Raw genomic sequence first — 15,491 nt, 5'->3', positions numbered from 1 at the left:
ACATTTAGTTTATGCTGATGCTGTTTACTAATGTTGTTGTATTACTATTCACATATTCATTCATGCAATAAACATTAACTGCAAGCTTACCATGTACCAGTATGGGGCTACGTGATGTAGCTGTGAGATATAATTTTTTTAAAAATGCTGTAGAAAGTGATCAAATGCTAGAAGAGAGGAACAAATAGACTGAGCTCAGAAAAGAAGGGAATGATGACTTGCCTCTGTGAGAGTCAGAGGAAGCTAAACAGAGGTCCTGCTTTTTTGAACTGAACCTGGAGGACTCAATGAAACTTGACATGAAAAGATAAGCAAGGCATTCCAGAGAGTGAAGACAGCAGGTGTGAAGTTACAGAGGTGTGAGGGGACATTGTGGATGGAAAGGAAAGCTCACTGAGGCCAGACTACACTGTGAGTTGGTTGAAAGACTGGCAGGAAGTGACACTCTCCAATAAGTTGGGGCCCTGTTTCTGGAGGCCTTCAATTCCCAGCTAGGTTTGCAGTGTAGGTGATGAAACAATGAAACATTTTTCAGCACGGAGTGAAATAAATGAGCAGAGCTGTTTCAGAAAGATGATGTTGCTAAAAATGTGGAAGATGGATTAATGAGCTGGAAAAGATTGGAGGTGGGAGGTCAGCTAGGAAGCTGTTGCCAGAGGGTGTGGGCTAACAGCAGTAGTGGACATACTGGGGCAATGCCGCTGCCCACAGGGATCTGGAACAGGGAGAGAGACCGACACTGCCTGGATGAGGAACGGGGAAGAAGACACCCAGGGCCACTCTGAGGTTTCTAGCTTTGTGGTATGTGCGTTGCAGGAAATTGGGAAAAACAACATGGGCTAGATAAGAACCTTCAAACAGTGGGAAAACCTGATAGAGTGGTGTCCTGGAAGCCAGGGGGGTCTCAAGCTGCAGAATGGTTCAATAAGATGACTACTGGGTTTTTATGGAAAAAAAAAAAAAAAGCCAAACAGGAAGTTAGTGTCAGATAGACCAAGATTCAAATTACAGTTCCACCACTGACTAGATGTATGACCTGGGGCAAGTTCACGACCCTCTGCTTCAGTTTCTTCATTTGTAAAATGAGACTGCTTAGCAATTGGAATTGTTCAAGAAGAGATGATGCACTTTCCCAGCACACAGATACGCACGTAATGTGAGCTTGACCAATAAAATTGTGTTTCTGTGCAGTTCTGCATCCTACTTTTATCAGCATTACATGTACTTTCCATTTTTTAAACAAAATCTAAAGGCTGAATAATATCCCATTGTATATATGTACCACATCTTCTTTATCCATTCATCCGTCGGTGGACCTTTAGCTTGCTTCCATGTGTTGGCTATTGTGAAAACTGCTGCAATGAACATGAGATTGTTGAATATTTCAATTCTTGAATATATACCCAGGAGTGCAATTGATGGATCATAGGGTAGTTCTAATTTTGACTTTTTTAGGAACCACCATGCCGTTTTCCACAGTGGATGCACCAATTTACATTCCCAACAACAATGTACAAGGTTTCCCTTTTCTCCACATCCAACTTGCATGAGGAATGTAAACTAGTCAAACTCATAGAGGTAGAGGGTGTAATGGTGGTTGCCAGGGCCTGGGGGAGAGGAAAATGAGGAGGTATTGCTCAACGGGGGTAAAGTTTCAGTTATGCAAGATGAATAAGCCCTAGAGATCTACTATATAGATCTATTGCCTATAGTTAACAGTACTGTGTCGTACACTTAAAATTTTGCTAAGAGGATAGATCTTAAGTGTTCTTATCACAAACTAATAATAATAAAGAAGGTGGGAGGAAACCTTTAGATGTGATGGATATGTTTATGACATAGATTGTAGTTGAGAGTTTCACAGGTATATACTTATCTCCAAAGTCATCAAGTAATACACATTAAATATGTACAACTTTTTGTATATCAATCATACCTCAGTAAAGTGCTTTAAAAAAAAACAAAACAAAAAATCCCCCAAATCTTTAGGAACCTTATTTTAATAATTATATTCTATTCCATTATGTGGATGCAACAAAAACTTAAACCATTCTCTTTAAAGTTTATGTTGCTCCTGAATTTTTGCTTTGAAGGAAAAAAAAACAACGTTTCAGACAACATATTTGTGCATAAAACATTTTTTTTTTATTATTCAGACTTCTCCTTAAGTTTAGAAATGAAAGTTATGGGTTACAGAGTAGGAACACTTTTAACTGCCTAATGTATGTTAGGAATTGGCTTTCCAAAGAGTTGTACCAATTTGTATTCCCACTTGCACACTTATGCAGGTGATTCTTCTCCATCTCAATGACAAGAGGGGTAAATGAGAATACAGTTAGATAGTGGGATTATTTTCCTCTAAAAATTTCTTTGCTACAATTGATATGATTCTTTCCTCCACTCTTTCCTGTGTGCTTAGCGTTACCATCAGCTTGAAATTAAAAAGAAACTGGAGACATTAGCTAGGAAGGAGCGAATTCAGAGATTTAAGGTAAGGAGCTACATAACTCTTTTACTTCATAATATTTCATGATTTTGAAGGCCAATGGTATTATTATTGAAGTGGCTTGGGGGCACTTTATTTTGGGGTAACTCATAACTGAGGTCAAATGATCGTTCCACCAGGCTTAAATCTTGGCCACTATTATTGCAGAAGATCATGACAAGATAGGAGCTGGTGTGCAAGAGAAACTGTATAAGGCACAAGTCATTGTAAGAAAAACTTGAAACCGTTCTTCTCAAGTTTGAAATTTTGCTTTTGTATTTTCTTGATTGATTTGTGATAGAGGCCAAAAGATTTGTTTGTCATAAAAGATAAAAATAGATGGTGATGTTCCCAATGGGATGGAAAATGGGGCATTTTAAGAATTATCCAATGGTACATTTTCATGTGAATGTGACCCTTGAAAATATATGGTAGGAAAGATCTACGTTAGCAAACAAAAGCTTAAGATTTAGACATTTTGTGAAGGCATTTTAAAATTCGTTGTTTTTTACTTTGCATTTGATAGTTCATCTTTGTAGTCAACTTAGAAGATGTGTAAATTTAAATCAAGAGATGAGAGATTCAATTAGGCATGCTTGAAAGGTTTCAGTTCAGGTTGGCAGTTTTACTCAATTTCTTGAGCCATTCAAACCCACGTGTTGTTCTTCATTTTCAGGGTATTACAAATGTGGGGCTTAAGACACATTTCACAAACTGATGAATATTCGTAAAGCTTCTGTGGAATAACTCGCCATAGGAAACAGTAATTTTCCCCTTGCCTGATAGACTCAAATCTATTTTATCTTAGTCAAAACATACTCTTATTACAAAAGTGTTGTTAAATAACAGACAATAAGTCAGTTTTTCAAAATCAGAAAAGTTGGTATGTAGAGATTTGTGGTTAAGTCAACTTTACCAATAGTGTCCTATATTGAGGACTGATAGATTCTATAATTTATCTGCCGAAATGTTGATCGAAAAAATAGTTACTGGAGAATGGTTCCTGAAACAGTGTTCTATTCATTCTCGTCCAGATTGCCAGACATACTAACCAGATACATGGGCACATTTTAGCACTGGCAGAAATTCCTGATAGACACTTCATTTCCTCTGTACGATTTTTATTCATAACATTTTCACCTATAGCTACACTTGGCGAAAGACCTATATTTTAGGTCCCCCATATGTAATATATAACCCTTTGCTTATGGCATTATTTAAAAATTTTTTAAGGCAGAAAAATAATACTTTCTAGTAGTCTCTACTGATCAGAGTAGTGAGGAACATTGTTCTTCTTGTAATGATCTGCTTAAAGCAGATTAATAAATATTATTGCTGAAACTAAGGATACACTGCATCTGTAGCTGTTACTGTGAGCACAGCTATTTCTTTGGATAAAGCATACTCAATTTCCTGCCTTTCACTACCACACCCAAGTCCCCAGTACAGCTGTGGAAACATCTTCTGATTATCATGATGGTCCTCAGAGGGAGTACTTTTGAAAAGAATGAGAAAGAACTTCTCTAGTCATATAACACCTCTTATCTGGCAGGCACTAAAGTAACCTAGATTACTAATTATGCTTCGGTTTGTTAAATCACTTTCTTATTCTAGGGAGAGCACGCAGGATGGACTATAGGAAATAACATGCCAATCCTGTCTCCCCGTCCCCCAGTTGGCCCCAAGACTAATCATGGCCATAGTGTTCTGGTTGATGAAGGACATTCCAGTCCAGTAACACTGGTGAGTCACGTTAATAACACTCTGACCTGCACCATGCCAACTAATTAATTCATGATTTTGTATTACTCTCAGAAAGAACGCTCTCTGGGTACATGGTTGTATCATCTTGGGAATCCTACTGAGTGAAAACATAATCTTGTATCCATTCAACTCTGTCTTTACTGGTTGTCCCACCTTCATTCAGTATCACCCCTGTCAAATCCATTTTGTTACTGCTGGATTAGTTTTCTTAAAGTGCAGATTACTTATGTTACTTACATGCCCAAATACCTTCACTGGCGCTGTGTCACCTATAGAAAAGCCCAGACTCTTGCACCTGACATTTAAGACCCCAAGCCACATGACATCAATTTGGCTATCCTAATACTTTTCCCCACGATTACCCTTTAGCACCCTACAATGCAGCACAACTGAACCATTGGTTGTTCCATGCATGTTCTATATTTTCTGACCTCTGGATTTTTTTCTTGCTGTTTCCTCTACTCTTACCTTATCTTAAAGCTTCTTTATGCATACAAATTCAATGGTACTGCACAACGTGTCGGGCCAGATACTTACATCTGAGCTTCTTTTATCAAAAGTATATGCACACAGTCTAAGATAAAAATAATTAAATGTACAGAAATTATGTTTAAAGAAATCGCACACTGACATTTCATTCCACTTCGATTCATTTATAACCTAGGAGTGGTATTTGCTTGAAGGAACATAAGGTAGCTTGAAACAATATAGATACAGGAAAAGACTTGCAAAATATTTCCTGGCAGTTGATGGTTTCAGCTTTAAATGAATTGATTTGATGACATCTTTATTCTGGCTTTGTGTGGCCTAATGTATTTCCTTGTTAGCATGAACATTTTTTTGGATTCCACAATATTTGTAGAGGAATTGCAACACTTTCACAGATTATTGAAGTAGGTTCATCACATATAGTGTTAAGCTTTGACATTTTCAAAAGGTAAATATGTTTTGACATTTCTCGATGAACAGCTCAAGTTATGAAAAGCAACCATCTTCCCTTTGTTGTTATCATATTTCCAGGCTTCATTTAAATGTATATGTACACAAATAATTCTTTTATTGGGTGGCAAATTCACTAGACTCTCAAAAGCTTATCCTGGGTGAAACAAAAGAAACAAGGGCCATTTTCTATCTTCCTACCTGTTTCAGGGAGGAAAAACCCTTGAAAGTCTTTCTTTTCAATTTTCCAGCTGAACAGCCTCAATAAGTAGTTTATGATACATCCAGGAGATGTTAATGTGGCAGGAGTGAGAAAGTAATTTAAAAATTACAGGAACCACTGACACCAGCACTTTAGCAGCCTTTCTATCTGGTAAGCCAGGATTCTTCACTTGATCACCCCCTGCGGTGCTGCTGCCTCATAGAGGATACCTATTGTGATCTTGGAATTGCAGTTCCCATGTTACAGAAATTCAAGTCCTTCTTTTTTGTTTTCCTAACTTGGTTACATATCCTCCGAATTGGATTCCTGACCTCCAGGTGCCATTGGAATAAAGATAATAATCCTTTTGGGATATTGCCATCCATTTTTCTCTTTAAATTTTCTTGAGTGAATAAGGAGAGCATACGGTGAATAGTTACTTCACTTGGTCACCAATTGCACCTAAACTTTCAAAATAGCATGTAGGCTTTTAGCTGCACCATGCCATTAAAACTGTGGAAGTTATTCAACTAATTTTGTACATGCTTGGAAAATTCACCCCCAGAGATCTTCTAAGAATTAGAAATGCTCAGCTAAGCTGAGTAATCACCAGGTAGTCAATTTCAATTCACATTCAGGTACAGTTTTGAAAATGTTAAGCTACAGTGCCATATATATTCCAAGAAAATATATTACGAACAGTTTAAAATATAGCAAATTTAAGGTGGCTCCTGATGTGAACTACAACAGTTTGTAGTTCACAGCTGTTAGTTGAACGGCGCAGATTTGTTTTTAGAGATACATGTAATCGGTTAAACATTTGACTGCCACATTCATCTAACTGAATGCAAATGTGGGGAAGTAACATCTAGCGCACAGCAGCCAATAGATCATGTTCTAGTTTAGAGTAACCTGCTTTCCAAGTCCTACATTCAATGTTTTTGTGTTCAGTTGGATTTTTTGACAGGAGTGGGTTTTAAGCCATATTTGTTTTACAGAGATCAAAAGAATTCTTTTGCATGATCTGATCCCTTTGTTCAGAAAACTTCTAGTCTGATTTCTCTTTGTGGGTTTTAAGACCTTTCACCTTTTGGCTCATAGAGGCTTATGTCTTTTTTCTTTAAACCAAGCGCTGCTTTAGTCAGTCCACTTGGCTTCTTGTCTAGGTTTGTATGCGGAGACCAAAAATGACGACTTTAACGTAAGGATGCGCTCCCCGCCTCAACACACACGCATGAGTCTCAGCTCCTGCACCATCTCTACTCTATGAGGCATCAAAAGCTCAGACTCCTTTTGTGTCATTGATCTGACAAATTTAGTGAGTTGCCTTCATCCACGTATACCAAGATGGTATATACATCACCGTGTGGCTCTTTCAGCCAGAGAGAAGGGGATAAGGGGAAAGTGAAGACACATTTCTTCTTTCTAAGGGCATGATCTGGAAGTTTCATATAGCACTTCTGCTCACATCTTACTGGCCCAAACTGAGGCATACATCTATATGGAGTTTCAAGAGACGCTGGGAAATACAGTCTTTATTTGTGATAGGCATGTTCCCTAATAAATATTCTATTACATGAAGAAAGGAAAACAGATATTGGGGAATAGTCTCTTTGCTCCCCTTCCCATGTCTGGCTCACAACTGGCTCTTCTTACTTGGATGTTCAAATTTACCATTCCTCTTTTCTCCTTATCATTTTCTTCTTTTGCTCATTCATTTGGATAAAATGTAATTACTTTTGTGAAACTTTAATTTTTACTAGTCTCATTGGCTTATTCCAAATAACTTTTAGTTTTAAGTTCTATCAGTTTTCAGGTATTTTGTTGTTATTGTCTCTTTGGCAGTATTTGTGTGGTTCATTTGAAACTAATTGTCTCGTGTTGCCATTAGATGTTAAAAATTACTTTTTCATCTCACAGTGACTAGAATTGGAATTCAATGAGTGTTAACTTAACAAAATCAGAGTTTTGGCAACATATAACATGCTTGTCAAGATGGCGCTAAGACCAACTTTTGGTTGGTGGGAGTTGCCCTATCACCATTTTTTATGTATTTATACAACACTTTTCCAGAGTTGAATATTTGTTGTCACCATTACACCATGAGTCAATGTAATAAATCTTATTCATTAATCATTTATATACTGTTGTTCTCATACCCTCTTATCCAAATTTGCATGTATTATTCTTAACAGGTTTTCTACTGTTTTATTGTAATAGAACAACTGGGCCAAACATCTTGTTTTTTCCATTTTTGAAACATTGCTGATCTTTATTGCAACGTTCTGTCAGTGCTCCAAAAGACACATCTAATGCTCTGAACCGGCACTTTTGGTTTTCTCTGTAGTACATTCTTGATTAGAAAATGCATCCGTCAGGGTCTCAGCAGGAAACAGATGGCTCACACAAATAGGGTAATTAGGAAGGGTTTAATAAAGAAACTATTTAGAAAGATGCAGGTGGGGTTAAGGAAAACCAGCTGGGGATGTAAAGCAGGCTGGGGTGAATACAATGGGAAACCACACCACATAGGCTTAGGGGGAAAGAGAGGACTTGGATACCAGAACCAGCTGGCAGCTTCTGGGAGAGGACTTCCTGATAGGAGCTGTGGACTTTGTTGGAGGGACCCAGCTGGCCCATCATAACCTTGGTTGGGAAGGTTCCAGGAGCTTTAAGACCCCAGTCTCCTTCCCTCCTGTCTTTTGATCTCCTGCCAGTGTCTTTCATTGGCCAAATCCAACTGGAATCCTGAGGTTAGTTGACGTAGTCCATAAAGAAATAACTCCCAGCAGCCAGAGCAGAACAGAGGAGACAGAGAAGAGGGGCAAATGGAAACTATCCAGCCTGGAAAACATCTCCATTTTGACAGTGTTTTCCAAAGTTGCCAGTTACAATTTTTCAGTTTTGTTTTCCTGGTATTTCAAGGAAGAGGTTGAATAAATGGTAATGCATTAGAAGTAAGTATTTGTCTTCCCTCTTTTTGAATTGTATTGTCTGCTTTTACTTCAGCACCAATCTTAAGACCTAAAGGACTCATACTAGAGTTGATGTTGAAAACATTTAAACAGGAATGAGTTCATTTTAATCACAGGCCCTTAGATGTCTAAATTAGGAACATTATTCAACTTAACATTTAATTGAACAAAGCCATTCAATGTACAGCATCAGTTAGGTATTGTAAGCGAGTTCACAGTGTGAATAAAATACAGGAACCTAACAGAGAACACCTCCTTTATCCAAAATACTCTACAATTGCGGCAGTTAGGTGTGTAGAGGACTTCCACACCATATGTTTTAACAAATACGGTGGGTCATAAGAGTATGTATAATGGAAGGACATAATTAAAGGTTAATCTGTTCAGTAAAAAGGCACCATTAATTAGTCTAGGCAATTTGTTGAGCTATTGATTGGTCCTGGAAACATGTCAAGATACTAATTTAAATGGAATTTTTTTCCCTAATTGTCTAGACAGCCCCTCGACCATACACTGCCCCAGGAAATATGCAGCCTCCAATTCGATTACAACCTCTTCCCAGTAATCCTGCAGTAGGAACTGCTCCAAAGGTAACTTCGGGGTCCAGATCAAAACCCTCATTGCTGGAAAATGAAGCTCCATTTCCCATTGGGGTAAATGCTTTTTCTTCACAGTCTTTAAGATGCTAGATTCAATTAATCTATTTAGTGAAATATATACTGTGCACTTATTAAGCACTTGCCATGTATGTCTGTTTAATTATTTCTTACTTTAATTGGAAGGCCTATAATTTCTGTGTTTTGGGGCAAAAGAGTAAGGAATAGATTTGTAATAATTTAAGATGATCTCTCATGAATTTGAAAGGTTGTGTGAAAAACAAAGAGGAACTTTTTATAGCTAGATATGACTTCTATCAGAATAGACCAAGTTTTGACTGCTTCCAAATTTTAAATGCATGAAACCTAGAAAATGAAACTTTCCAAGAATAGGTTTGCATTTGCATGCCGACTTACTTTACCATCAGTGTATGAAATTGCTTCAAGTTTGACTCTGGAGAAGGTTGGATATAGAAGGAAAAGAATGTCCATCTTTAAAAAAATCCTGAATTAATCACACACAGAAGCTTGACTATGCTTCCTTTTCAAGGTTATATCTCAGGTAATTTTCACTTGTTTTAATAGAGCACAGGAAGGAGATATGGTAGCCATAAAATATGAGTTACTTAAAAGGGAAGGATAATTGGGACATTTAGTAATTAGGGAAGGTATTGTTTGCATTTTTAAGACCAAGAAGAAACATTTGCCAGCTTAAGATAGAATCTGTGTTATGAGTACAATTGTAATTATGCTCAAATGGGTGAATTTAGCTCCATTAATTATTAGGAAACATATGACATATGAAATTAAGATATTTTTATCTAAAGCTGACAGATGACCTTGACACTAAGAAATTAATTCAGACAGATAAATTGTTGTTTTTTCACATTAAAAGTACAAAAATAGCCCTAAAATGATAAATAATATTTAAATCCATTTAATATGCTTTTCACCTTGTGAAGCATTTTTCACAAACCTTACTTAACTTAATAGTAGTTTCTTGGAAAGAAGGAGAAATTAAACCAAAAGTGGTGGCATTTTGTCTGGGACGACTGCTTAGAGCTAGGCGGGAACTAATTGGGTCATAAGCCAATTAGGTTGACACTTTCTTGGATCTGGTCTCCACTTTAAATGTCCAGAGATTTCCCATTTCAAGCTAGTGTCCAGGAATAGTCAGATCCCGAGAGATTGTCTCAAGCTAACTAAAATAACACATGACAAGCCCATTTTTCCTCACTATAGTAAATCAAAATAGGGAATCAAATCATAATTAGGGACCATTAATTCATCAGATAACAATTAAATCAAAGCTTGTAGGAGCAGTACATTTTCCCCTTATAGGCAGACCTACATGGGAAGCCAGATCACAATGAGAAGGTTGCCTGGTGAGTATGGAATCAGAATGAGGGAATATGGTAGAATGGAATGTTAATGGCATCAGGTCATCTTAGCTTGATGCATCTGTCTCCTCTTAGGAATGGGCTTGGCAAAGGTACCAGAAAGCTCAAAGGTCTTTGGCTAAAGCCCTCTATATCCTCCAGGGATAACTTTGCCTTTAGGACCGGAAATATTCAAAGCCCAATGGATTTCCTGTCCCTTAGTTAGTACTCAGATGGGCACTTTCCACATTTGCCAAGGTGATTTTATTCTTTTCTAAGTTCCTATATCTATTAACTCTTCTCGATCGGACCCATCTTTATGTTAGATATGTGAACACTGTCAATCAGGTAATATTTAATTTTTTCTGACTAGCGAACGATTTTTCTTTTAGGTGATTTTCCAAACCTGCTCTGAGCCACTGGGTAGATTTATTAATTAAATCTGCACGGGGCCTTTTAGTCTACCATTTCCAACTTTTGGGGTGTGAGTGAGTGAGGGATTGCACTTAATGGTAGCTTACACATGCCGACAAGATTGAGATCAATTCCATGTTAATTTCAACTAGCTAAACTTACATTTTTCATCCAGTGGAATTTATTGGGCACTTACTATGGACCGGGTCCTGCTCTAGGCATTGGTGATATATCAACCATCAAAGCAGACAAAATTCTCTAACTTTTTGCAGCTTATACTGTGATGTACATAGGCAAAATATACTGCCAGGAAGGACATGCAATTCTTTCAATGGCATTGATGATGAAAATTACTTAATATAAAATCAGACAAGAAATTCCTAAAGAATAATAGTCTGCATGATTGCGGAGTATGTAGTAAGCACCCACTAAAAGAGTAAAATATATGCATTGGGGGAATTGTTTGAAGGTGCAACAGACTTAAGCAGGTTGAATTTTCTAAGTATCAGGGGTGAGGAGCTTTGATTTAGGCAAAAGCAATTTGGTCAAAACAGACTGGCTGAGATGCTACTGAGTAAAATTAATGGTGTGATTGAAAATGATTATCCTTAGAATGAGAGTTTCTTATACACTCTTGATAGGAGTAGAAATTGGTACAACTATTTCTGAAGGCAATATGGGAATATCTATCAACATTTTAAATGAACATGCTCAAGCATTTTAGCATATTGAAATTTATCCTAGGAACACACATGCATGTGGAAAGAAACAGATTCAGGAATATTTAGTATTGTAATATTTGCAATAGTGAACATTTGGAAGACACCTAAGAATTTATTGTTTAAAAATGTTATGGCATATTAAAGTATATTAAAAAATAAGGTAAATTATTTATACTGGCATGGGAAGATGTCCAAGATGCTTTGGGCTAAGAAAAAGCAAGGTAAGGAGCAGAAGGTTAATTTTTAAAATTTACTAAACCATTTCCAAATAAGGTATGCCATTGATTGATAACTACTTAGAAATTAAAAGATAGCCCCCAGGCCCAAAAAGTTTTGGATTCATTGATTTTATTGTTTTATTATCTTGTTTTCACTTCTTTAATTTATATTTGTTATTACGATGTCAATGCACACCATCACAGAAAAATTGAAAAATGTAAGAAAAGAAAAATGAGAGCATAAATAATACCTGCAATGTCAAGCATTCTAACAATTCTAAACCCCTTGGTGAATATCTATTTAAATCCCTTTCTGTTCACATAAATGTTGTTTTCAATCAAAATATGGCGTATACATGCCTTTCTTTAAACTGCTTTTGTTTATTCAGCAATGAGAATGTTTGGGGAATGACGTTCCTTTCGTAAAAATAACTTTTCACAATTTAAGCATCTCAAAATAAAGAATAAATTGGCTGAAAATGAATTTAAAACAATACCAAATAAATTGGTAAAAAACGGATAAAAATGATTAAAGATACTTTAAAGTTTGGGAAACTACCTCAGATATACAAAAATTATCAATATGTGAAAGTTCAGAGGCTCAAATATACCTGAAACATAAAGTTTTTGTTTATACATTAGGTGCTTTTAATCATTAAGGTAATACATGTTGACTAAACTTATATGCCCTCACCACCCCACAATGATTCAAATCCACAAAGGCAACCCTGTGTTCCGAGTCTTCCAGTCATCCCTGATTTTATCAAAATCCACATATAAATTATTTAAAAGAAATGTAAGATCACACTGTATGGACCTTTTTATGTCAGGACTCTGGACAAATAGATTAACACTATTCTTTTTAAAGCCTGATGAGAATCTATTATCAGAACAAAGCAAAATTTAGTTAAATATCCTCCTACTGATGGACTTGGTGGTTCAACTAAACTTTTTTTTCTTTTTCTTTTCTTTTTTTCATGGAAAGGCATTTTATTTTAAATATAGCAGCATGGGCATGTCAATCCCAAACTGATCAGCTAAATTTTTTAGACATATGTGTGTGTGCATGTGTGTGTCTGTGTGTATCCTTATACACATTTACATAAGTGTACTTGTGTAGTTATCTGGGTGAAATTTATTCCCACAAGTTGAATTTCTAGGAGAAAATAAGCTGAATAGAGACTTTGGGTCAGAGTCTGGGGTTTTGGTTCCTTGAAACCATATTACCAAGGAATGTTATAACACCTGGGTGGGTGAAATCAGTGTAAAAAATGTGCAAATACCCTATCGTTAAGTGAACTATCCAATCCTATCTCAAAGTATAACACTTCGAACTTCTTGATTTTAAATTGTTTAATTGTACTGGGTCCCCATAGATTTAATGGATTGTTGAGGGAAAATCCCCAAAATACTATAAAAATGCCATCACTGTATGTTTGGTTTAAAACATATACTTAAATAAGGTTAGAAATCCATGAAAATTTAATTTGCTATGGGTACTACAAAATGCCATTTTTCAACAGATTGAAGTGTTTTAAGTTTGTCTATTGATATCAGTTGTGTTTGCACACAATGTCAATCATACAGTCTTGTCTTTAATTTTGGGTTATGTTGGGTCACCACTTCTACTTCACTTGTTCTTATGTCATGAAATGTGATTACAGGGCAAGAAGGCAATGATGAAGATCAGGAACTCCATGGACAACTCACAGGGAATGAATCGATATCGATTTCCAAAGATTAACCATTACATGATGCCTATTCCTCCTCCACTTCCTCCCCCTAATGGAAAAATCACAAGGGAAAATAGACCTGAAACATGGAGAAGGAGAAGAGTTCGTCCAACCACTGCTCCAAATGGCTTAGAACCTCTCTTTACCAGGGTGATTATAGAATCAAATTTTCTTTTATTAATTTAGCACCGATTACATTGTACTATAAGATTTCTAGATGAAATCTAAGGAAATCGAATGCAAAATGACTTGCATAAAGAAATATAATAATTTTATAAATGTAGTAATTGTAAGCTTGAATGAATCTGAAACCAAATATTTGAGTAATTCAGTTGAGTAATTTAGCATAATTGAGGAAAAAATCAAGTAAATCTTGTATTCCAATTTAGTTTGTATTATACCCATTTCCAAATCATTTATTTCCTTTAATTTGCCCATTCAATCACATGTCAGGAAGTATTATAACATTTAATTTGTGAATATTCAGGGACTTAAATATATAGAAAAACACAGTGTACCATACAAAATAATTATTAACACTCACTTTTAATAATTTTGGCAAATTACTGTATAATATTCATAAATATTTTCCTTTCAGTGTTCTTAAAATATATTGTAGCTTGTTGTAATCATTCCTTAAAATACTGATAAAGAAAATGGTCCTAAGGCCAGTTATACTTTATACAGATACAGGCTAGTATGAAGGCAAAAGATCTCTTAAGTTTTGGAGTGTAAGTATACAACTAATAGCAATTATATGTAACTTTTGTGGTTATTAGCAGATGGCTGGGTCAACATTTCACCTGATGGAGAATCAGGGAGCGAAGTGTCAACATTGCATGTTGACGGCATGTTGGCTTTCCAAAACCAGCCTCGTTCAAGTGCTCTGTTTACCGATTGTCCACATCTCCCTCCCAGCAGCTTGCCTCACCAATAACTTGCCTCACCAATAACCTTCTCTAAAAGTTGAGACTGTCTTCCTTGTGCTTGCTCAAATTTCCTCCTTTCAATCCACCTTTCACTAATTCTTTCTTTGTTACGGTCTCTGAGAGAGCCTGTACCCCCCATCTCCGAGGCCCACCCTCTGCCCTGTTCCTTGATCTTATCCTTTTCCACTGCCATGGCACTTTGCACTGTCTGTCATTCTCCTCTCCTATTTGGATTTTTATTCCTTCCTCTAGTATTCATCTGTGTCTCTCAACATACCCAGGCATAGAGTAACCAAGTCCTTTCCTCACATTCTGTAGCCTGAGACTTCTGTTTTCTCCTTTCCTACTGCAGAGTTCTCTGAAGAGTAGTTTACTGTAGCTCAGTCTAACAAGCAACCCCTGGCAACTCAGCTTACATTTAATTTCTTTTTCTCATTATTGTCTGTTGCTGGTCAATGGCAATTCTGGGACCCAGACTAGATGAGTAGTCCCTGTCCTGGGGTATTTGGCCTTGTGGACAGCAGAGCCATGGAATGCTCTGAAGATTCCATTCAGGAGTGACACATGTCACTTACACTTGAATTCCATTACCAAAGCCTGACAGCAATGGAGTGGAAGTATCATCCTCTCATAGAGACATGCAGTGAATATTTGGGGGCAATGATAGAATCTACCACATCCACTAAAACTTACTTTGAATTCTTTGAATGCTGGCATTGTTCTCTACCAGGCCAACAAACATGCTCTCTTGAAGGCTGTGGCCCCCACTTGCAAAAATGGTGACTTCCTCATCATCCTCATTTGGTGGCAGCATTCGATTTTCTGATGCTAGAATATATTACTAGGGCGAACTCTACCTGGTCATACTTTATAAAACATGTTTAAATCTCATATAAACCATAAGAATATGTAAAATCTATATGTTCAAGTTAAACAACAATCAAACACCTGTGTATATGCCATTACTTTCCAACAAAGTAGAACACTTTTGTCATACGATAAACCCCCTGTTTCCTGCCCTGTCACATCTTCTTCTCCTTCCCAGAGCAACCACTATTCTGACAAATGTGTTAACTGAGTCCCTGCTTTTCTTTGGAGTTCTATTACTTGTATGCATAAAACTTCAAAATAAGCG

At 36.7% G+C, this 15,491-nt stretch overlaps 1 protein-coding gene across 3 annotated transcripts in view; it reads left to right on the top strand.

Annotated features, from left to right (window-relative positions):
- ERICH3 (glutamate rich 3) overlaps positions 1 to 15,491 on the top strand; it is a 129,520-nt gene that overhangs the window by 55,156 nt on the left and 58,873 nt on the right. For all 3 annotated transcript variants that reach the window (XM_060023835.1, XM_060023834.1, XM_060023836.1), the window contains 4 exons: positions 2,420 to 2,491; positions 4,100 to 4,228; positions 8,860 to 9,018; positions 13,359 to 13,577. In XM_060023835.1, coding sequence (XP_059879818.1) covers positions 2,420 to 2,491; positions 4,100 to 4,228; positions 8,860 to 9,018; positions 13,359 to 13,577 — 579 coding nt within the window. The remainder of the gene's footprint in view (positions 1 to 2,419; positions 2,492 to 4,099; positions 4,229 to 8,859; positions 9,019 to 13,358; positions 13,578 to 15,491) is intronic.

This window comes from Delphinus delphis, chromosome 1 (genome assembly GCF_949987515.2).
Source record: "Delphinus delphis chromosome 1, mDelDel1.2, whole genome shotgun sequence".
Lineage (NCBI taxonomy): Eukaryota > Metazoa > Chordata > Mammalia > Artiodactyla > Delphinidae > Delphinus > Delphinus delphis.
The sequence above is the reverse complement of the archived record's forward strand: the minus strand, read 5'-3'. Positions and strand labels throughout refer to the sequence as shown.